At 46.0% G+C, this 24,232-nt stretch overlaps 1 protein-coding gene across 1 annotated transcript in view; it reads left to right on the top strand.

The window, feature by feature from the left end:
* The window catches only part of RAD21 (RAD21 cohesin complex component), a 359,826-nt gene that overhangs the window by 317,839 nt on the left and 17,755 nt on the right, over positions 1-24,232 (top strand). Inside the window, exon 13 of the mRNA XM_069621538.1 lies at positions 17,509-17,592. Within this exon, the coding sequence (XP_069477639.1) occupies positions 17,509-17,592 (84 nt within the window). The remainder of the gene's footprint in view (positions 1-17,508; positions 17,593-24,232) is intronic.

Genomic DNA, 24,232 nt, shown 5'->3' with positions numbered 1-24,232 from the left:
AAAACCCTCAAAGACCGGAACCGACGCCTGGTGGCATGGCTGAATGAGGGTGCGGGGGCATACCCCCCCTCGGAGGTAGGCTCCACACAGTCGGCGAAAACATCACGCCGCGCGGCCTCGTCGGAACCACCGGCGAAGAAATCTAGACCGTCGGAAAAAGAGTCGTCTGGAACTCACTCCACTACAGACTCCTCGTCAAAGAAATCATCCTCATCAAAGAAGCATGAGAAGGAAAGGAAATCCTCCTCTGGCGATCATCACAGATCGACCACGTCGAGTAAAAGCGGGCACAGTGTGGAGAAGGCGGGACCGCCAAAACCACCTGCGAAGCCTGCGTCGTCGACGGCGATCCAGTCACCGGCCGCCTTCCCGCCACTAGCGCAAGGGGCATCCTCTGTCCCGTCGACAATGGTGTCGACGAGAGCCTTGTCGACGGGGGTCCTACAGGAGGCCTGAAGTCTTCGACCCTACCCCCCCAGAGGCTTTGCTACAAGAGCAAGCTATGTTGCTGTCCTCGAAGGACGAGAGCGAGGCTGGCCCAGCAGACCTAGGGCTACGAGCGGCTGCCAAGTCGTCGACGAGGGCATCCGTTACACCGGTATCTGCCCCTCTCCTCAATCGGTTTTGTCGTTGGATATTCTGTCCTCGCTTCAGTCCTTGCTACGGTCGTTGGACCAGCGACTTCCCCAAGCCAGCCTGCCACAGTCACCCGTCAACGAGCCGGGCCCGTCCCGTCAACCGCCACACCCACGCACGCCAATCTCCACTGGCGCAGGAGGAAGGTGAGCTGCCAGATTCGGAGTCGGACAGGGGAGCCATGTCAGAGGTCTCTTTATCCCCCTCCAGGGATCCTACCTGGGAGTCAGAGGCGGAGTTAGAAAACCCCAGAAGCCCAGCTCACCCGTCCCCTCCGGACGACATTGCGTCATTCCATTCGATGATGGAGAAGGCATGCAAAGAATTTGGTCTGTCCCAAGAAGAACAGAAGGACTGTTTTTTTTGTTCGACCACATGGGCAAGAGGTCGGTGTTCTCAATACCGATACTTGACCATGTATGGAAAGAGGGGTTGCAGACAATGAGACACCCATTCTCACAACCAGCAGTGAAAGGACGCCTAGAAAAAATGTTTAAGGCTCCAGAGTCTACACCCAAGTGTCTATCCTCTCAACCAACACCAGACTCGGTGGTGTCGGCGGCGGCAGCGAGGAAGGCAAAAGGCACAGCACAAGTGCACGACTCTACCCGAGAATGAAGCGAGACGCCAAGATGCCTTTGGCAAGAAAGTGCTCTCCGTGGGAGCGACCACAGTAAAGGCAGCAAACTCTCTGGCAATTGTAGCCAGATACGATAGGGAGATGTGGCACAGGCTGGCTCCGCTGCTTGACCATCTTCCGGAACAACAGAGGAAGGCCGCGATGCGACTGGTCCGAGAGGGCGAGGAAGCCTCAAATCACGCAATAAACATCGCGGTGGATCTTGCTGAGTCTGGCTTCAAGCAAGTCAATAATGGGGTCGTATTACGTCGACAGTCCTGGCTGAAGTGTACCTACTTCAGACCAGAAGTACAATACAAGGTCTTAGATATGCCCTTTGAGGGAGACCTTCTTTTCGGTGAGAAGGTGGACGAGGCCCTAAAAGGGATGAAAGAAGATTCGGACACGGCACGTTCTTTGGGTGCCCTCCAGAGTGGCAGAAGCTACAAGTCTTTTCGCCCCTTTAGAGGGACTTCAGGTAATTCAAGATTCTCTTCTGGAGACAGATCCTTTGCCAGATCGGCTTACCCATCCCAGGGATACCGACGTGCCTCACAATCGGCTAACCGTCAACGAAACTTCCAGTCTTCCAGAAAACGACCATCATACCCATCGTCGGCGAGAGACAAGCAAACTAAAGATCAGCAGTGACGTTCCACAACCCGTTCTGGGGGGAAGAGTTTCAGCGTATGTCGACGAATGGGAAAGGATAACGACGGACCAATGGGTGTTAGACACTAGAAGACACGGACACTCTCTTCAATTCAAACACAGCCCTCCGCAAATTCCACCTGCGGTCACCGCTCAGTCCCATATGAAGGCACTGCAACAAGAGGTTACACTCATGTTAGCGAAGGGAGTGATAGAATTAGTTCCAACATCACAGAGAGGCCCAGGAGTCTACTCAAGATACTTAGTCGTAAAAAAGCCGAACGGCAAATGGCGTCCCATTCTGGACTTACACGAGCTCAACGTCCTTAAAGAGCCTGAAATTCAAGATGCTCACTCTGCAGGAAGTGATCCGCGCAGTTCAAAAGGGAGATTTCCTGGCGTCCCTGGATTTACAGGACGCGTATTTCCATATTCCAATGTGTCGAAAGCACAGGAAATTCCTACGTTTTGTAATAGGGCGAACCCACTACCAATTCACGGTTCTTCCTTTCGGGCTCAAAACCTCCCCCAGAACGTTCACAAAATGCCTGGCTCCAGTGGCGGCCTGGCTAAGGAAGCAAAGCCACCATGTATACCCATACCTCGACGACTGGCTGGTAAGGGGATCCTCCCCAGCGTCGACCAACACAAGTCTGCAAGCCACCATGCAGCTTCTACAACGGCTAGGATTCGCCAATAACTTCGAGAAATCCTCTCTGCGGCCATCGGGAACGCTGGTATTCTTGGGGGCACAGTTCGAGACTCAGCTAGGGCTGGTGAAACCTTCTCTCGACAGGACCTCGAGACTCATTCAACAGTGAGAAAGTATGTTTCGGTCCTAGGGGCCATGGCATCCTGCATCCATCTGGTGAGAAACTGTCGACTTTTCATGAGGCCAGTCCAAGAATTCCTCGCAGACCGATGGACACAGGCTCAGGGATCGTGGTCGGACAGGATAACCGTCGACGACGACAAGCTACTTCGGACCCTTCAGTGGTGGCAGAGCTCCCACAATCTGAACAAAGGTGTGTCCCTACAGGAGCCGGAGTTCCAGAGCACCATAGTTACGGACGCGTCCCTAACCGGATGGGGAGCGCACATGGGTGCTCTCCAAACGCAAGGTCGCTGGTCTCCAACGGAGTCACTCCTACACATAAACGTACTGGAACTCAGAGCAGTACGATGGGCCTTGAAGGCGTTCCTACCACACATCAAGAGGTCGCGGGTGCGGATACTGACCGACAATACAACAGCCATGTTTTATCTGAGGAAACAAGGAGGGACACGATCAAGGACTCTCTCCATAGAAGCCCAGAAAACATGGCATTGGGCATCGAAGCACGATATCTGCCTTGTGGCTCATCACCTTCCAGGAGTGAGGAACTGCCAAGCCGACTCCCTCAGCAGAAACATGGCCCAGATACACGAGTGGGAAATGGACACGGGTCACTTGAAGAAAGTGTTCGAGAAATGGGGCCACCCCCCTCTGGATGCCTTCGCGACCAAAGAAAACAAGAAATGCGAGAAATTTGCAAGCAGGTGGCCCCAAGAGGGTTCGGTGGGGGAGGCGTTCTCCTTCTTTTCCCCCGTTTCCCCTCATACGGAAAACAATACAGTGGATACGCAGATACAATTGCCGGGTGATTCTAGTGACACCATACTGGCCGAGGCAACCGTGGTTCTCAGACCTCATCTATCGCTGGAACATCCCATAGCGTTACCGAAAGTCCGGTACCTTCTATCCCGGGACAGAGGCACGTGTGGCATCACGACCCGGACAGTCTCAACCTTACGTCCTGACTTCTCGGAGTTCGGGGCTTTAGACATTTCAGAGGAGTGCCAAGAAATTCTGCAGGCGGCTAGAGCCCCTTCCACTAACAAATCCTACTCCTATATGTGGCGGAGATTCTGTGACTGGTGTAGAAAACAGCGGGACCTACAACCATTGTTGGTGACACCGGAACAAGTTCTACCTTACCTGCTCCTCTTAGCAAAAAAGGGATTGTCCCCCTCATCGATAAAGGTACACCTGGCAGCCATCTCGAGGTTCACAAGGAAGAGGCAGTCGTCTCCTCTATTCAGTGACAGACTGGTGAAACACTTCATGCGGGGTTTATTTCAAGCCTTTCTCCCAGTGAAACGTTTTCCCCCGGCGTGGAGCCTCAACACAGTGTTGGCAGGTTTGATGAAACCACCTTTCGAGCCTATGGCCACGTCCGACATGAAATTCATTTCGTGGAAGTTGGCATTCCTGATAGCCATCACATCAGCCAGACTTATCTCGGAACTACAAGCGCTGGTCGTGGACCCGCCCTACCTAAGATTCTTTAAGGACAAGGTAGTCCTGGCGACTAACCCTACGTTCGTCCCTAAGGTTCCGACGGTATATCACAAACACTCATCCGTGGTTCTGCCTACTTTCTTCGCCACTCCATCGTCGGCAGCAGAAAAAAATCTTCATACCCTGGATGTTAAGAGGGCTCTGAAATTCTACCTACATCGCACACAAGACATCAGGGCTACTCTGCAACTGTTCGTCGCATATGGTCCGTCGACGAGAGGTAAAGCAATCGCGAAACAGGGATTGGCCAGATGGGTCTCGTTGATGATTGTTTTTTGTCACTCTAAGGCCGGGAGGCCACTGCAAAGACATCCTAGAGCCCATTCTACAAGGTCGATGTCATCCTCAACAGCGTTATGGGCCGGAATTCCGCTGACGGACATATGCCAAGCTGCGGCATGGTCAGTGCCCCACACGTTTACCCGCCGCTACTGCCTTGCCAGGCAGCATGCGGATGAGGTGCAGATGGGAAGAGCTGTCCTGCGCCATCTGTTTCAGTAAGGTAAGCTCCACGTTGTGGAGAGTGTGTTTTCTACCTTTGATGACAGTATACTTTCGGTGGGAAAGATTATATGAGTAAACTTATTACTGCTGCGCATATGTGTTGCGTAGTAGGGTGAGGGTGCGTTACATTGCATTCTCACCACCGTCTCAAGTGTTACTGCTATACAATCTATTCTAAGCATGTGAATCCATGAAAGATCCAATGCTGGAGAAGGGAATAGTTTCTTACCTGTAACTCCATTTCTCCAGCATTGGTATCTTTCATGGATTCACATGCGCCCGCCAAGCCTCCCCGGGACTGCAATGTATGTGATGGATAAGTTTAACCCTTCCTACTTTGGAGGGGCCGAAATCTGAAGGGTAAGCGCGGGGGCGGGCCTCTTACACTGGGACGGCCTGCGGAGCATGCGTAGGCGTGTCCTAAAAGGACGAGGATAGGACACAAAAGTGTCGAAGTTTTTCCTATGGGAAAAGGCTATATATGTGTACCGAGGGGTCCCAGTCTGACGACGGGGAATATTCTAAGCATGTGAATCCATGATAGATACCAATGCTTGAGAAATGGAGTTACAGGTAAGAAACTATTCCCTTATGTCTTTACACAAATTAATGTTTGTTTTGTTTGTTTATTTGGTATAGCGCAGAACCAAACCCGAAGGGGTAGCTGGGCGCAAACAGTACAAGATTACTTAAGAACTTAGTTATAGGAGAAATACAATTTAAGCAGTTCACAATTAGATCAGGAAAAGTGCAGTTTATACAGTTCACATTAGATCAAAGGTAAGTGTACAAAGAACGCAGAAAGGAAAGAAAAATGCAGAACTACGGTTCAGTCTAGTTGATCGGATGTCATTCAGCTGGTTGCAGACGTCTAGTGTCTATATGGGAGGGGGAGGTCAAGCTAAGTGTCATTGGCACGAATCCAAGTGAGGACTTTTCGCCTGAAACTAGAGTAAGGTTGGTCCATTCTGAGATCCAAAGGGAGTTTGTTCCAAGTTTGCGCAGCTATGATTGGGAAACTAGAGCCGCCGGCTGTACTCTTTTTGTATCTAGGTATCACTAAGGTGAAGGCGTTAGTCAGTCTAGTGGGACGGTTTGAGGTTCTCTTGTGGATTCTGTTGGCCAGATAAGGGGGGGCAATTTTGTTAAGACATTTGGATGTGAGGGAAAGTATTTTGAGGGTGATACTATCTTTGATTTTTAGCCAATGGATATTTTTCCTAGAGGTGGAGATGTGGGCTCTGTTAGGAATATTTAAAGCTACTCTGATAGCGTTGTTTTGGAGAGTTTGTAGTTTGTTAAGGATATACTTGTTAGAACCTGCATAGAGGGCATTGCAGTAATCCAGCTTGGATATGATGAGAGCATTGGCTAATGTGATGCAGCTAGTCTCAGTTAGAAATGGTCTGCATGCTCGGATCAATTTGCAATTATATGTAGTGGAGGATGCTAGAGAGTTTGTTTGTTTTTTGAAGGTGAGCGCTGAGTCAAGATAAACCCCGAGGGTTTTGACTGCAGGCATCACTTTGATGACGTTATTGTCGATGTTAAATGAGGCATAGTTAGGGTCAAGTTTTTTGATGGCCAACGCTGAGCCAAGGATCAGTAGCTCAGTCTTGTCGTCGTTCAGGCAGAGGCCATGGGATGCCATCCAAGCCTGAATGAGGAGATGTATCTTATTTACTAAGGCCGTGTCTTCCAAGAAGTTACCCGAAAGGGGGATTAGAATCTGAGTGTCATCTGCGTAATTAGTGTAGACAACACCCAGTCTGTCCAACTTATCAAACAGGGGCTTAGTAAAGATGTTATACATCGTCGGAGAAACACATGATCCTTGGGGAACACCGCATGAAACTTGTATGGGATCAGCGGCTGCTGAGGGGGAGAAGACTCTCATTGTCCGGTTTGCAAGGAAGGATTGTACCCAGGTTACGGCATCACTTGAGAAATGAGCGGCCGAGCTTAGGTGATTGCATAAGACTGCATGATCTACCAAGTCGAAGGCCGCAGATAGGTCAAGGAGGAGTAGCATATCTGATTTACCATTGTCCTTCAACTCGTCAATTTGGGTCTTGAGGTCAATCAAGGCTGTTTCAGTACCATGAAGGGGACAGAAGCCAGATTGCCGTGATCCTAGTAAATTGTTAGTTTCTAAGTAGTCCTGGATTTGCAGGTATCCTACTCTGTCTATGATTTTAAGTAGGAAAGGGACGGTAGTGATGGGTCTGTAGTTAGTTGGTATAGCAGGGTCAAGTGTTTGTTTTTTTAGCAAGGGAAGCACCCAGGATTGTTTGAGGTTGTTAGGTACTAGATTAGACTTAAAGAATGCATTAATGAGTTTCGAAATGAAGGGTGCTAGGCCTCGAGCTGCATCTTTTATAATTTGGGCCGGACAGTTGTCTCCTTTACAGTTGGAGGGTTTTAGAGATAGTATGATTTTTTTTCTGTCTCCAATATGGATATTTTTCTGAAGCTAAATGGGTGAGGGGTGTTAGATTGGTTTGGGAGGAGCTGAGGTTGCAGTATGGGTTCTGTTGGCAGGAGCAAGGAAGCTTTTTTGTTAGCAATTTTGGATTGGAGCAAGCTAATTTTACCCGCCAGGGCATTTTGTATATTAGTGCACCAGGGCTTATTTTTAGCAATGTTGTCAGGTGGGGTTATGGGTGTTTCCATTTCACGGAGGATGAAAATAGCTCCTTAGTGTCTGATTTGGCTTTAGAGATTCTATCATTGAAGGTATTTCTTTTAGTACTTATGATTTCCTTTTTATACTGTTTGGCGAGGGTGGCTATTTTAGTTTTGTTCTCCTCAGTGGGTGAGTGTTGCCAGATTGACTGCAACTTTCTTTTTTGGATTCTAAGGTCTTTCAGGTGTGGCGTGAACCAGTTGTTAAGGTGACAGAGTTGTTTGCTTTTGCGCAGCTTGGTAGGGGCAATCGAGTCAAGTGCCTTGATCATTGAACTGTTGTAAGCTTCTACAAGCGACGTGGGGTCTGTGATGTTGTCTAAGTTATTAAGAGTAGGGAGAAGGTGGGGTAGGAGTTGTTCTGATGTGATGTCTTTTTTACTTCTGGTGGGGAGTGGCGGGGCCATGAGTATAGGTTTAGGTCGGATAAGGTCTAGTGAGGCATTGAATACAATTAAATGGTGGTCGGTCCAGGATTGTGGTATTATGTTGGTAATGCTGATGTTACAGTTCCGATCAGCAACCCAGTCTAGGGTTCTACCTTTGGCATGAGTAGGAGAGGAGACTTTTTGAGTTAGGGCGTAGTCATTCAGGAGTGAGGCGACAGGGCATGTTTGTCGTTGCTGTCATTAAAGCCGAGGTTAAAGTCTCCCAGTAATAGTATTTGAGCGTGGTCTTTAGTATTGTTAGTTACGATGCTGGTTAGGTCGTCTTCAAAGGTTCCTAATGGTCCAGGTGGTCTGTAGATAACATGCAAGGTGAGAGTCCGGTTACAAGAGAGGTGCAATTTGGCAGTAAGGAGTTCACAAGATGGGAATATCAGGGTAGTAGCTAGTTTGATAGGTAATGTGGCTTTATGAATGATGGCTAGGCCGCCACCTTTAGTGTTAGGTCTATCGACTCTTAGTAGTTGGTAGCCGTCAGGTATAGCTAGCATGATGGCAGGGCCAGCCGCATCATGGAGCCATGTTTCGGTTATGACTAGTAGGTCTAAGTTTTCATTAGTTTGGGTGTCCGAGATCTCAGTAGCATGGGCGACCATGGATCTTGCATTAATGAGAGATCCAATTATTGATAAGGTACTAGTTGGTTGAGTCGAGGGAGGTTGTTTATTTTTAGTGGGGGCATCTCTTTGTGACGGTGGCTGGTTAGTAGTTTTGGGGTATTGCGAACGTTTGTTTGCTAGATCGATATAGCCTCTGTGATTGTGGTAGGAAGATGGTTCATGAAGACAGGACAGTCTTGCCCTCAGTCTCATGTTTCTGTCCTTAGCAGGGTGAGAGTCCGCGGATGCAAATGCCATGGTGGTAAGGAGGCTCAGAGCAATGTGTAAGGATTGGTAATGGGTGATTTTCATTCTGGTTGTGGGCAGGGATGAGTGGGTGGGCAAGTTCAAACTATGGGCGTGGACTAGGTTGCATGCAAAGGCATGTAGCTAGTGGTTCGGCGCCAGAGAGGTCTAAGCAGTCTGTAGAGAGACCTGTATATTGGCAGTTAGGTGAACTAGGCAAGTACCAGTAGGCTAGGTTCTATGTGGGCAAAGCGGTGGCAAACTAGGCAAGTGTAGAAGGCTAGCTAGGTAGTGTCACCTGAGTGTGTCAGGGCAACTAGAAGCACATTGAAGTATATAAAGTGGCTAGGGCAGTGTTATACCTAATGACAACCATGGGGCAGGGGCACAGGTCAGGGCACAAATCAGGTGAGGTGCTATCTGTAGCAGCACAGATTAAGGCACAGATCAATTGTGGTCTATTGGCGACCATAAGGCACAACACAAATTGAGGCACAAATCAGATGAGGTCTGATGGCGACCATAGGGCACAGCACAGATTAAGGCACAGGTCAATTGTGGTCTATTGGCGACCATAAGGCACAACACAAATTGAGGCACAAATCAAGTGAGGTCTGATGGCGACCATAGGGCACAGCACATATCCAATCTTTGGATATGCTTCATACACTTCTACTACATCCTGTGGTGACTTCAATAACAAGGATAGTATTTGCATTTTTTTTATTTTTTTTATTTTTATTACTTGTGTGTAATCACTTTGTGATTTTTACAAGGAAGAACTGAGCGATATAGTTTCTCCGAAGAGATGAAGTTTCGTGTACTTAGCAGTCGACAGTTCGTTGGTCAGCCTGCAAGTTTACTTTGTTAAGGGCAATGCTGAAAAGTTTGGCTGCAGTGTTGGTCCATTTGGCATTTTCCCCCCGACAGTAATCTGTTCCACCAGACGTCTTCTTCCAGAACCGAAGAGGCCATCCCGAGAGGCGTGAGGTAGGCTACTCTTTCCTGATTCAGTGCTTTGCAGTGCATCAACAAGTGTCTTAAATGTTCACGCTCTTCAGATGTGGCACATAGTCTGCATTCCTTAGACCTGGACTGCAGTCTGATGCAGAGAATTTCCTGTGTGGGAAGTAAGTTCAGGCATGCTCTCAAAAAGATCTTCATGAGGCCTTTATCTGGAAATTTCGAAAAGTATAGCAGTGGAACTTTGTTGAAGCTCGGCGGCAGATGTGTTAGTTTGTTTGCCTGGGCTTTTTCAACTGTGTAGATCCAGTCCTGCAGTTCCATTTTGCATTGTATTCTCTGTGGATTCGTTGCAAGGTCTTCTTCAGTACATGCTATTTCTTCTAATATATCGTTCCGTAGGTTATGGCTGGGACGACTTTGCCTTTTGTAAAATTGGATTACAGGAACCAGCACGAATTTCCCATATTGCTTGTCGAAAGCTCTCATCTGTGCCGCTAGATTCCTGGCTTTACCCCACAGTGAACTTTGCATTGTCAATTTGTGCGCTGTGCCACCATTATATTAAAACAAGACAGTCACAAGGGGGCACGGATGGCGTTACGCCCAGGTATTTGAAGTGTGTGACTACTTCAAGCTTGGTGTTTTCCAAGAACCAACCTCTGCAGCGTCTATTGTACGGACGTTTTTTTTCGAAGATCATAACTTTTGTTTTTAGTTTGATTTCCAAATTGTTTGAGCCTATGTACTGCACCAGGTTTGTCATTTGACGCTGTAAGCCAATTTCCGCCTGCTCTAACAAAATTAGATCATCAGCGTACAGTAGGCGGAACACGTTGAGTTTTCCTATTTTTGGCGGAAATGCTCGAACTGAGGGTTCTTTGTCCTTAAAGTAACCCAAGAAGCTGATGAAGAGGGCCGGGGCTAAAGGGCAACCCTGTTTGACCCCACGCTCTGAAGAAATCTCTTTTGACAGCAATCCTTGGTTGTTTAGTCGGACCTGGAGTTTGGTTAGTGTGGAGTGCAATGATGGGTGTCTAATATTTTGCTTGGGCATTTCCAGTTTTGCAGTTTAAACCAGAGTAGGCTCCTGTCCACACTGTCTAAGGCCTGTGAAAGGTCTATAAATGTCAAAAACACTGGTGGTGCCCCTTGCTTGACTTTAGATTTGATTAGGTTCAACAGCAGGATATTTACAGATGTTCAGCCGTTCTTTAAGAAGCCCATCTGGAATGGGTCGTTTGCTGGTGATGCCTTTGCCCATGATTGGAAGTGTTTAAGTAGTAGTGTAGCGAACATTTTGCCGATGTCCAACAGCGCTATTGGGCGGTAGTTCTTTGGCTCTTCCCTGTTGCCGCGTTTGAACAGTGGAACTATTACTGAATGGGTCCATGAAGTCTGAATTTCTTTTAGTGACTCAGTGCTGGAATAGGATGCTGATGAATGTTGTCCAGTCTGTCGATGCATATTTTTTCGAACCCCTCCGTGCAAATGCATTTGGAAAGGTATTTGTTGCAAAGTCCAGATACTGGTTCAGATCAAAGAAACGTGTGAGAGTTGGAAAAGGTCTCTCTCGCAGGATAAACATTAAAAGTACAGCAAAAGAGCTGGGGGTCTCGAAGGTAGAAGGGAATTAGCACATTTCTGAGAATACTCCCTAACAAGTAATTAAAAAAAAAAATGCTTAAAAAAAAAATTGGCGGCCCTATGGGTGTTGTGGACGACTTCGACACTGCGGAAGTGGCCTTTAGGGTTTGTGTGCTCAAGTATATTAGGCAAGCATTGATGTAGTTAACACTGTGTGAGACTACACAACTCTTGTCCTCTTGGTAGGTAACCCACCTTTTGATATAGGGATGGTCTACACAAGTTGGTACTGTGACTGAGCAGCCAGGCCTATCTCAAGAGGGGTACATGTGAGCTGTAGCAATGAAATCTAACTCAGTTTCAGTTATAACTAGTCATTTATTTAACATCAATTTTTAAAGTCTTATTTAAACAGGGCAAGATATGTAACCATGAAATACTTTAAAATACTTTTCCAGAATCAGCATACGTTTAGTGGCTACTCTTTAGAGATACTTTTTACACATTTTCTACACCCGGAGGGGGCTTCATTCACAAGGACAGTAATGGCATTTATGTATCACTAGTACACGTTTGCAGATTGAGGTTGCAGAAAGGAAGTTAGTTTCTCAGGGTATGTCAGTCTACTTAAATCTTCCAATGAAGTCTAGACAACCTTACCCAGTAATCACTATTTAAACCCAAGGTATCACCTCTGAGGGGCACATAATATCAGTCAATGGACTAGTAGAGTCTGCAGGGAGCCAGGACAGCCAAAGTCAATTGAAGCAAAGTCTATGGAGCTGAGGCACTTCGTAGTTAAAACATTTTGCACATGGTTAAGAGTTTTGTAGAAATCACTGGTGGGGGTCACAAGCTGTTCTGCTTGTTGAAAGCAGAGCTGAAATTGACTCTAACAAAAGTAGCCACTGCAAGTCTCAACTGAGCACAGCAAAGCTAAAGACACTGAGGTAAGTACTCCAAGTCTGAACAGTACCTCTGGTTTGAAGAAGTGGTCCAGCTGGATTCTGTTCTGTTACGGCAATGCAGATCCTGGGTTTCTGAGCCTGTAGTGGGGACAAGAGGAAGGACGCCTGGAGGATTCCTGCGGCAGCAATTTGGAGGTCGTCTGCAGCTAAGGGTTCTTTTCGGATCAGCAGCAAATTGCGTTTTTAGCACGCGGTAAGTAGCACCACTGTAGAACTTGGATACCGGTTGGGCTTCCTTCACTCGTTGAGTTCTGCACTCTGGTGAGTGCACTCGTGCTCTAATCGTCCTGCTTCTGGAGGGTCCTTAGGCTCCTGGAGCTTCTGACCGGATATCGGATGTTGCACTAGGCTACAGATTTCTTGACCCTGGCACTCAGATCCTGCAGCAGCAAAGAAGTACAGCCAGTTGGGGAAAGTGGTCCAGTGGAGATTGTCTCTGGGTTAGCTGGTCCCACTAACCCAGGGAAGATGTTGTTCCTTCCGGGGCTTCTCTTGTCGATCAGAAAAATGAGTTTCAGCACAGCAGCTGGGCTTCACTGTGCAATTCAAAAGTCCAGGAGGATGCAGCAAGCTTCGTCTTTCCCAGTGGTCAACTCTGCCTCTAGTCCTAAAACCCTTACCTTTTTAAGCAGGTTTCTCCCATTCATGCATAGACTAGGCTGTCATTCAAACAGCAGGGTGGCTGTCCTGAAAGGACACCCAACCAACCAGGACTGGTTGCTTTTGAGGCACGCCAATCAAAGGACAGGAGTTTCAGGGAACCTCTGTCACTTCATGCCCTTCCAGACACACTGTTTCAGGACTGAAGCCCGCCAAAGGCAAACTGAACAAAGGGCTCAAACCTGGCTTGGAGCGCAGAGTGAAACCCAAGAAAGACCTCACAACCAGAAAATGGCGCAAAAAAACATTTTGACAAAATGGTCACCCATGGGTGCTATACTGCAGCTGAGGATTCAGCCTGCGGTTGAAAAGCACAATGGTAGGAATTTTAAACTACTGCCACCAGCCATTTAAGTAGCGAGCGTAACATAAAAAAAATGTTACATGAATAAGTAGGGTAAGGGGCTACTAAGTAACCCCCCCAGCACTCCACATAAGAGTTTGTGCCGGACCTACAAGAGAAAAGTGTAAGTAAAGTCAATTTCACTTTACTATTCATGGGAACAGTAGTTCACAAGTGAAAAGATAATTAAACCTTATGAGCAATCTAAATGATTTATCTGTGACACCGCACTAAAGGTGCTGTCACCATATAAAAAGTAGATGCCTATGGAGTAAACTCCAGAAACAAAGGAAACCCGTAATCCAGATCGGGTCAAAATACATGAGTGAGAAAAATGTCCCACTCACTCCAGGGTTAAAATGAAAGTCCTAAAGTCCAGCAAAAAAGCTGATGGTCTCTAAGGTTGAAGGGAATTGGCACAGAAATGAGAATTTTACCTAACAAAGTACACCTGGTGCGTGGGTGCCCATGTCTCTAGGGTGTGACTTTCCCATAACAGTGCCCGACGGCCTGCCTATCGGGTCCTGGAATAGGCACATGGGAGCGCCTAGGCTCAGCAGAAAGGTTGATGGTTTCCGAATTGGAGCCATGGCTGCCGATGGATTCCTCATCCCAAGCGCTGGCGGGGGAAATGCTTTCGGCCTGCATAGCGTAGGCCAGCCACTGAAAGTTTACAGGCCTCGCATGAGAGCTTGTCGTGGTCATTAGGAAGACACTTATTGCATCGAAGATTGGTGTCTTTCATGGGAAATTTGCTGTTAGTCGGGCAGAACGTAAATGGAGTCCTCTCCATAGCAGAGAGGAGTGAAGGAAATTAATTCTCAGAGAGGAGAAAGAAAACTGGACCCCACTCTCCCTACTGTAAAGGCCAGGCCTAAGGGCCGAGGCCATGCGGTCAACAGTCTCTGTGCGGTTGTCGATGTAGTCAGTAGCAGCAGGAAAACTCACGATACAGCCGTTGAGAAGGATGTCGAAGTGGACTTAACCACCATAGGCCGTTGGAATAGATATAGCAATATAAACTCTTACGAGCTCTGCATAAGCGACAAACTAGGTTGGCAGGAATAACATCCGGCGGGACCTCAACGCGTGAGGGATTTTGGGTACACTACTTGTCACGTTGGGGATAGTGTTAGTCACGCCCATGTTGACGTCCCTTTTCAAGCTTTGAAACAAAAGATGCAATACTCTGATTACCTCTAGATGTCGGACTATATGCATAGCATGTTAATATAAGGAGATACAAGCATCAGAAATAAGATTACGGTGAGTAATGTGTGTTTTATCTTATTACTCTTGGGAACTGCAATTCTCACGAGAATGTAATAAAACAAGGACCCCCGGTGACCATGCACAAAGGGTGCTGGATGTCACAAAGTAAGACAGATGTCTGTTAAACATATGGATATTACCAGACTCCATAAAACAGAACAAAAATCCCAGTCGGAGAAAAAGAATGAGCGAGTGGCAAAACGTTCCACTCACTCAGGATTAAAATTAAAAAGTGTACATTTCAGCTGAACTGCTGGGGGTCTCTCAGTTTAAAGGTGATTGGCACACACTGAATATTGGTCCTAGCAGTTTGAGCCAGACAGGAATGCTGCACAGAGCTTTTGATTCCTAGAATTTCAAACATAAGTGCATATTGTAGCGTTGCCACAAGTTTTCAAGCATACAAGACTGCAATTTGCACAGTGTAGAGACATTTTGGGTAGGCACTCTGTTAGGCAAGATTGTGTGCAGTAGCCTTTGGAAGACTGCAGCAACCTTGACCTCCTGGCAATAGGAACCCAACCTTTGGTATAAGTCTGTACTACACAGGTTGGTAGCGTGTCTGAGCAGCCAGGCTTATCTCAAGAGGGGTCAATGTGAGCAGTAGTGTTTACACAGATTCACAGTGACAAGTATTCAAATACACTTACACTCGAGGTTTCCTGATTAAACAAATATTAATTTAAGTCAGTTATTTAAGCCTTCTTCAGAAGGGAGCAAAACATGTAACCCTTCAAAATACACTACAAAACACTGTTTTTCTACATCAGATGATACCCATTGGGGATGGCGTGCGCGCGCACACTCACACACACACACACACTTCCTACACCCTCGGGTGACTTAAATAGCTAGGACATTTATTTATCACGGGTACATTTAGAGCAATACCGAGTTTGGTGCAAAGGTTAGGTAGGGTTATAAAACAATGGTTAACAAAATTCATAAACAGGTAAGTACTTTTTGAACGCTCCAATGCATAGTAAATTAACCCTTTGCTGGGGAAAAGGTAAAGACAGTCAGAGGTGCGAAGGGAGACCGGACAGTTAATGTTAGTTGAGCAATGTCTAGGGGAGCGGAAGATCTTCTTTGCAGGTAAGTAAGTTTTGCACAATGTTTTTAGGAAAGTTTGTAGAAATAAGAATCACTTGAAGGGCCACAAGCTGGTAGGCTTGTGAGGGACACAGTTGCAAGCAACTCTGCAAGGTTAATCCAAGCCAAATCTCAACTGAGAACAAGTAAGGTTACACCACAAGAGGTAAGTTCTCAAACTTTATAGTACCTTTGGTTAGAAGAAATGGTTCCAGCTGGCTTCTGTTCCTGTGTGGCTCTGCAGATCCTTTTATTCCTGTGCCTCAGTTGTGGGGACTAGAGGGAGGACTTCTGGGGACTTCTGCAACACAATGGTAAGGTTGGCGACAGCAAAGGTCTAACTTCAATTCTGGGGTCCAGCACTCTGTTGTGGCTCAGACTTTGTCAGTCCTGCTTCAAGTGAGTCCGGAGGATCTTCCTGAGGCTTGGGTCTGAACTTAAAAGCTATGCACTCGATTTGGTGTTCCTCTCCCTGGCACTTCAGTTCCAGCAGCAGTGGAGTACAGCCAGCTCAGAGAGGATGTCCAAACAAGTTCACTGTGGAGTTGATTGGTCCCACCAACTCAAGGGGAGAAGTCTTCTTTGCAGGGCTTCCCTAGTCCAAACAAATTTAAAGCTTCAGCAGGGCTTCACAGGGCAAACCAACGGTCCAGGAGTTGCAGCAGGCGTCTCTTCAAAGTTCTTAGGAGTCCTTCGTCCAGTGGACGACTCTGCCTTCCTAGCCAAAAAGCCTCACCTTTTTTATGCAGGTTTCTCCCATTCATTCCAGCCTAGCTGTCAATCGCCTATGGGTGCATTCCTGTAACCATGGGGATTAAGCACAGGGAGTTTCGGGCACCTCCCTCACTTCCTGCCCCTGCCAGACACTCTGGAGCCAGTAAGTAACCCCTCCAGCACCCTATGGTAAGATAGTGTGTGCTGGGTCTAGAAAGTAAAAAAAATGTAAGAAGTCCATTTCACTTCACTGCTCTTGGAAACAGTTTTACCAAGAGAAGGTATCAAAACCTTTGGGAAATCTAAAAGACTGACTTCCCTGTGCCACTGAACTGAAGGTGCTGTGGGACACAATGTAAATGTGATGCCTATGGAGTTTGTTAGACGCCAAAGTCAAAAGAAATGGAAACCAAATCACAGAAAAGTACATGAGAGTCGGAAAAAGGCTCTCTCTCCAGGTAAGAAATTAAAGTCCTAAAGTCCAGCAAGAGTGCTGTGGGGTCTCTTAAGGTAGAAGGGAATTGGCAAATTTCTGAGAATTCTCCCTAACGCACACACCACACCCAGAAACTCGGTGCATCTGTACATTCACCCAGTGCACACATACATGGCCCAAGAGCAGCACAATCCTGCCTCTCGACTTCAGTAATGAGTTTCTTAATGAGTTTTAATGTTTTTTGTTCTTATGTGGTGTTTTCTTATGGATGTAAAAGGTTAACCAAATGCAATTTAAAAAGTCATGCCCAAGACCGCTCCCCTGCCTCACCAGCCCAGATAAAGGCACTGCTGCTCAGCCTCCCTCCTTTAAAATAGGTGAAATGTAACCCACTTTTCTGTAGGACTATAGTGGGAAGGAAGAAAAAGGTTCCTCCAGAAATGGTTGTTTCAGTAGGGGAACATCTGGATGTCCTTCATAAATCGCACATAAGCCTCGCGGTTTTCCAATGCCATAGTCTCAGAACAGTGTGTCCCTCAGGTTTTAGAGGTCCAATGACACAAGGGTGGAGTTGGGGGGGCAGGGGAGGTGGTTTGAGGAAGAGTAAGCAAACATTTCTCTGAATTTTAATATCTGAATGAGCCTCACTGCTAAAATAGTAAGCAGTATTACATATCGTGGATTAAATTACCTGGTGTATCGTTAAAGCTGAAGTATACTTTTTTGACAAGTGTTTGTTGCTACAGGAAGAAGACGCTACGGGAACAGAACAAGATCAAGAAGAGAGGCGGTGGAACAAGAGAACTCAGCAAATGCTTCACGGTCTTCAGGTACACTACTTGCTGCTTTGTCTTCATTTTGCACAGCACTTCAATACATTAGTCCTTACTTTTGGGGGTCAGTTTGAAATGATTATGTAGTTGAGTAATTTTTATTTTCATGAAGTTTATTAGGCTTCCGATGTGGAGTCTGATGTGTGCATTTGCTTGAAACTACATGTGATTAGGTGATTTTGTCGAGGCAGTTCATTTTTGTTTTCTGCCGTCATCTTTTGTGGCAAAGCAAAATAAGAGGTGATGGCGAAGGTTTAAAATTAATCTTAACATCTGGCATTGCTCTTGGTAACCCTTCAAACCATCGTTCTTCGCCTGCCAAGTAATTACAAAAGGAGAGAGACATTTGCAAATTGGGCTTGGTCCCACCCCAAAAGTGGGGCTTGGTCGCATCCTTTATGCATGAGACCACAAGCATCCCCAGACATGTTTCCACTTTGTCGGGCCTCATCAGTGAGGATTTGCAGAGCAATCTCGGAGGTTGTTTAATTCTAAACCTTCCAGCCATCACCTATTTTTTTTCTTTTTTTTTTTTTGCTGTACTCTTTAATGGCAACCCGAAAGGTTTCTTTTTCATATTTCTTTTGGGCTCTTTGGCCTTGGTTTGTGGTCAGAGGGACTTCTACTGAACTTTCACTGCAAACCTTTTCAATCAAAGTGCTGCCCTATGGTAGACCGTATTGCTCTGAGAACAGAGGTGCTTCGCAGGCACCCCATTTTGGCCCTACACTAATTTTGCAGAGTGGACGGCTGCAAAGTTTTGGCACATTAGTAGACCAATTTACCACTTGGTCATTGGTTACAAATAGGACATTTAGTTTTAGGCCATCCCTTTGACTGTGGAGCAGGACTAGAGTGGACCTTGTGCTACTCTGGGCTCACCTTGAACCCAGTCCTGAAACCTCTTCAGTGGTTAAAAAGACTGATGTCGTATGGTCTATGGCCCCAGACTGCTTCGGTGGACATCCTCTGCGGGTGCACCTGAATACTTCCAGCCAAGTCTGATTGGCTGTCCAGCAAAACCTTTGGCTGCTTGCTATGCTCTCGTCTTAAACCGCCTAAATATACCTGTGATCTGAAAAACTCTCAAAGGCAAGGCACATACGCCTGGAACCTGGCTATTGACTTTGACAGAGTTTGGTTGAACACATTAATGCAGAGTCACATATGTGCAGTTAGTAGCTTAAACGGATATTCCTTTTTATCAAGGTAAAAACCACAAACCATCATTGCAATCTTAAAATTACATCAGGAAAACAAATCTTCGCTGTAAGTGCATGAGGGTGCTGACTTAGACAGGTGAGCGATGTATGGTTAAAAAATAATTCTGTGGGAAAAGCATAAACCATGTAAAGGGTTCATTCTGGTCTGGTATTTGCATACAAATCGATGCTTTGTGCTCTGTCAATTAGTATGTGTGGCTTTTCTTTTAATTATCTTGCTAAATTATGAAAACACAGTATGTGACTAATCAATTTCCAGCCGCCCTAATTTAAAACGAAAGGAAATGTGAACGATTCATTTTATAACTGTAATAGAAGTGTATTTACATTCTCACAAATAGCTCAGTTTTGTAAAGGGTAAAATGGTCAGTCTTATTTTTTACAGATCTGTGGTACTAAAAATCTGAGAAATCCATCATATCGAAATCTGATAACATTCAGGGAGAAAATACTTAGGCGCTATTGGTCACAATATGCGGGTGCTAATAGGCTGCAAATATAAATAGATGTTGTACAAGTACTAATCTGAAGTTGTTTATGTACACGTTTACACGGAATACATTTATCAGGTCCCAGAACTTCTTTCCTTGCCTGTGCTGACGATGAATCCACCAGATTCCAAAATTCGCCCATTGCAAAGCAGGCAACCCCGAGGGGAAGTGAATAAAATAGTCTGGCCCCAACTTGCTGTTAACTCTGCCACCCTGCTCTCAGCTTGATGGCTCACTGACCTGTAAATTTACTTGTGTTAAAACATGACGATTGTTACCACCTATCCCTTAGCAAATGTTACCACCATAGCGTAAACTATGTACCTGTAAGCCTTTGCCTCTAGCTGAATGGCTCTTTGGATATCTTGCAGTTTCCTTGGATGACTCTCAAATTCTTCTAGGGTAGCTGGTATTTAATCTGGTTCAGGAAACTATTTGTTTCTTTGCCTACAGTACTCCTACATACCGTCCCCTTTCCTCCCTCCAGTATGGGCGTCCCTAGCTAGGGACGGGAACTGAACTTTTTTGACCAGAAATAATTGCCTTTCCCTTTACATTTATTCACGTGCTGCCCCAGGAGTATGTGTTCCCTTGACCCTGTCCACCAGCGCTACACCTCAGTCATGTTTTCCGCATTGACTGGAGCAGACTGACTTCACCAGCGCTGGTGGTTGAGTCCCTACGACACGCATTTCCCTTTTTTCCATACTTTTCTTTCCTAATTCTATCTTCTAGTTCTCATAGGACACAGTCCACTGGTGCCCTGGCGCATGTCAGGTGGTCTTCAGTAGGTGCCTGCCTTGCGACGTTTAGTTTCCCACATCTGACCCACATGCCTCCAATGCCTGGGCCGGGACCACGGATGGAATGGCTGCTTGACATACTTACTCCCCGGTCCCTTAAGAATCTATTGGCACGGGGGAGGTAGCTGTTTGACAGGTCTCCACCAGAGCATGTAAAAAGACTGTGAGAAGGAAAACCAAGAAGGCAAGTATATTTTTCTCAGTCACCCTGCAGGAAGCCCGCCAGCAGGAGGGGCCAATCTGGCTCTACTACAGGTGACAAGGGTACTGAGGCTCAGGTAGCCCAACAGCGACCTGAACACAGGACACGTCCTGATGGTCACTGCTCTATTACCAGACCTAGGCCTGAGTGTTGCCTGTACACACTGCAGATAGCACTACCGGCTCCATGGCCAAGGGCCAACAGGTGCAGGCAGTGGCCGAGCCAATGCGTCAAAGTAAGCAGGCCGAACCCAGGCCCAGTAAAGCCACAGAGGCATGTGAAGCGACGCTTGACAAAATGACGCCCAGACTAGATGCGCATACAATCCCAGAGATGGGAAACCACAGGACTGGTCTCAAACTTTGACGCCACAGCTCACATGGTGCATCACCTATCTGACCACAGCGGGACAAATGTGGTACGAGGCGGCGTCTTAGTCTTACGACAGTGTGGACAGACAACAAGCGTACACAAATCCGCCTACGCAGGTACCGGTGCAGGAACTAGCTCAACCAGCCCGTCAGGAGTGCTTTGACACATTTCCACAAATGGGAACCTTTCTTAAGGGTATCATACAGGACATGATCCCTCCCATGCCCGCCCCACAACCAGCACCAGTACAGCTCCAAGCGGAAGCTCTCCACACCCGCAACCGACTCCACCGATCGATATGCCCCGCATTGTCTCCACCTCCAGCAGTCACTCCACTCCCTGGTAGCACACTTCCATTGGACGCCACAGACACTACAGACAGACACTGAGGATCAGCAGGACACCGATTAAGAGCTAGACACCCTTTCCTTGGCAAGAGCGTACCACAACAGGATTGCCAGACTGGCTGAGTACCTGGGCATTCCCCAGCCCCCCAGAAGGAGCAACCGGAATCAGGGGGTCTTAGCGGAGGTCCTCGCCATCCGCGCAGAGGCCAGATCAGGCATACCTCTACAAAAGGACGTGGAGGCCCTTGCTAAAAAGGGATGGACCAAGCCACATTCCACACAATCGGTCAACAAGAAGCTGGATGGGAAGTACAGGCAATTGGAGGGCGATTCACTAGTCTCGTCAGTGCACCCTCAGCCTTTCCTCTGTCATAGCGGCAGCATTCATGTATGCCAAACCTCAGGCATTTTCTACCAACACATTCACTTAGTCATTGTAGGGCAAGGAGGGAAAGGTCCTAGAGGCCTATGGCAAAAAGGTATTCTCGAACGCTGGCCTTCACCTCCTGCAAAAGAGCTGGGGTCTAAAAGGAATTGGCACAGAAATGAGAATTCTCCGTAACAGGGAGGCACACTAGCCTTCCACAGCCAGCCCAGGCGAACTGTTTGCCGACCCATGGGTGGTATCTGTAGTCCCTCAGGGCTTCAGTCTTCCCATTCTGCCCACCCCCCGTTCGCCTCCTTTCCCTCAGATCGGGATACCAGCACTCCTAGCGGAGATACACTCGCTTATCACGAGTCAGGTGGTGGAGGAAGTTTCAATCGTGCAACAAGGGTTGGTAATTTACTCCTGTATCTTCGCTATTCAAAAGAACCAGGCAGGCCTGCAAATGTACCTGCCCTTGCAGAAATTCAAAATGGATAAGCCAGCTCTGATGGGGGAGTCGCTGTGTGGGGGAGACTGGGTGTTGTTGGCAGAGCTTTCCTAAAGTCCTACTGGTAGTAAGACTTAAGCTATCCCAGTGGTTTGTAGATCCCCCAACTCTTAGGATAAGCCTGACTGCTCTGCCACTCTAAGGTGCTGAGTTAGTACAAACTGATACTAAGAGGAAGATGTGAGCTGTAGGTAAGTACTGAATCCAGTTAGACATGCACAGCAAAGATGCATTTACACTTGTTGTTTATTATAGTTACACAAGAATCACTTTAAATACTTCTGACGTTTATACTAGAACACTCAGGAAAACTTGATAATACACTTCAAAGAGCACTTTCACTTTTGTGTATTTGTTAGCACAGTTTTTCTGAAGCCCAGGGATTAGTAAAATTGAACTGAGGCAGTACAAGACTCAAATATTAGTTTACGGCTGTACCACCTGAGTTCATTGTAGCGTAGACTGAGCAGCCAGGCTTCTCTTAGGAGGGAGACTGGGGCTGGTGAATCGGTACAAATACAATTGTAATACAAATGGTCCAAAGAAAAACAAACACTATGTATTGTAAAAAATAAATGGTTTATTTAAATACTAGTCGGCCCAGATATATCTTGGGGGAATTAAGTACTGTTAGGCAATGTTTGTATGCAGTACCTTCTGGGAACACTACACACAACTGACTACAGGTATAGGGAACCCAACCTTTGGTATAAGCTTGTACTACAGTTTTGGTACCGTGTTGAGCAGCCAGGCTTATCTCAAGAGGGGTCAATGTGAGCTGTAGTGGAGTTACACAGATTTACAGTTAAAAGTATTCAAAAACTCTTCAACTCAAGGTTTCTTGAATAAACTATTTATCAGTCAGTTAGAATAAGTCTTCTTCACAAGGGACCAATATAATAGTAACACTCAAATACATGTCATGAAATACACACTTAAAATCTCTAAATCGATAATACCCTTTTGGGGGTGGCACACAGACACTACCTACACCCTCAGGTGACTTCAATTGCTAGTGTGCTGGGGACGGTGTGCAGTCATAATGTCGACATCAATAATGTCGACAGTCAAAATGTCGACAAATTAATGTCGAAAATCTATAATGTCGACATACAAAAATGTCGACATAATATATTTTCGACATTAATTTTTCGAATCATAAATAAATACATAAATACATTCTATATAAAATAAACAACTCGGACGATAATTTAGTTTCATCTTTATGTTTATTAAATCTAAAAAAGTATTTATAGGTAATACTTAATGCAAACATAACTGCAACGTATTGTATTAAATAAATAAATAAACATAACAATGCTTCTTTTCAGTTAAATAAATAAATGCAACAACTGTTTGTAATGCAGTTCAACATGTTATATACTAAACAACCAGTAGATGGCGCTAGCGAGTTAAAAATGTATGTTTATAATTATTAACGTATATTTGTTTTGACTTTCTACGCACGGTACGTAGTACAACGTAAACGTGAGCGCCATTTTTAAAGCTCACTATCGACTTGTTTCTACCGCGGTCGCGTCTTCGTCCGTTCGGTCCTTGGATTGTTTTTTTTTTGGGGGGGGTTTTCATCATTTTTTTCTTGGTTTTTCATCGGATGGACCGAGTCTACTTGGATTCCATGGATTTTCCCGTATGGATGTTGGATTTTGCATTCCTGGATGTTTTCATTTTTTTGGGATATGGCTTTCTTGGTAGTCTTTTTTTCATGGAGCAGCGAGTTTACCTGGAACAAATTTTTGGATCTTGGATTAATGTGGATTTTGGATACTTTACGTGGACTTTGGATACTTTTTTTTACTCAAGCTGTGGATTTTAGCCTGGAATCGGCACTTTTTCATGGTTAATGCAATGTCCTTTTGCACCTGGATTTATGGTTTTTTTTGGGGATTTTTCAACTTTGTCAACACGGATTTTTGACGACCATAAACTGTAAGTGTTCTTCTTAACATTTTAAGTTAAATGCAATAGAATCTAAGTAAATGTCCTTGTTCTCTATTGTGAATGCTTGTACTAGTTGCACTAATTTATTATCATAGTCTCTGTATTTTTTTGTTTTCGGTGCTTGATTTGCCAAAGAAATTGTTTGTGAAATTCTCAATTCCTGGTGGTGTTCCTCTAATTTTAAGTCTCTTAAGAAATGCCATAAATTTGGATGTAGGGTGTTGAAATTTTTATTTATGCGGCTATGCCAGCCTTCTAACGCGTTATTTGTTCTTGGTTTGTTGTCCATGGTAGACTGGTAGCAGTTCCACAATTCAATTGCGTATTTCGGTCTGCGTCTGTTGCCACTCCTAGTTAATTGG

The sequence above is a fragment of the Ambystoma mexicanum genome, chromosome 5q (genome assembly GCF_040938575.1).
Source record: "Ambystoma mexicanum isolate Mex_15411 chromosome 5q, UKY_AmexF1_1, whole genome shotgun sequence".
Taxonomy (NCBI): Eukaryota; Metazoa; Chordata; class Amphibia; order Caudata; family Ambystomatidae; genus Ambystoma; species Ambystoma mexicanum.
The sequence above is the reverse complement of the archived record's forward strand: the minus strand, read 5'-3'. Positions and strand labels throughout refer to the sequence as shown.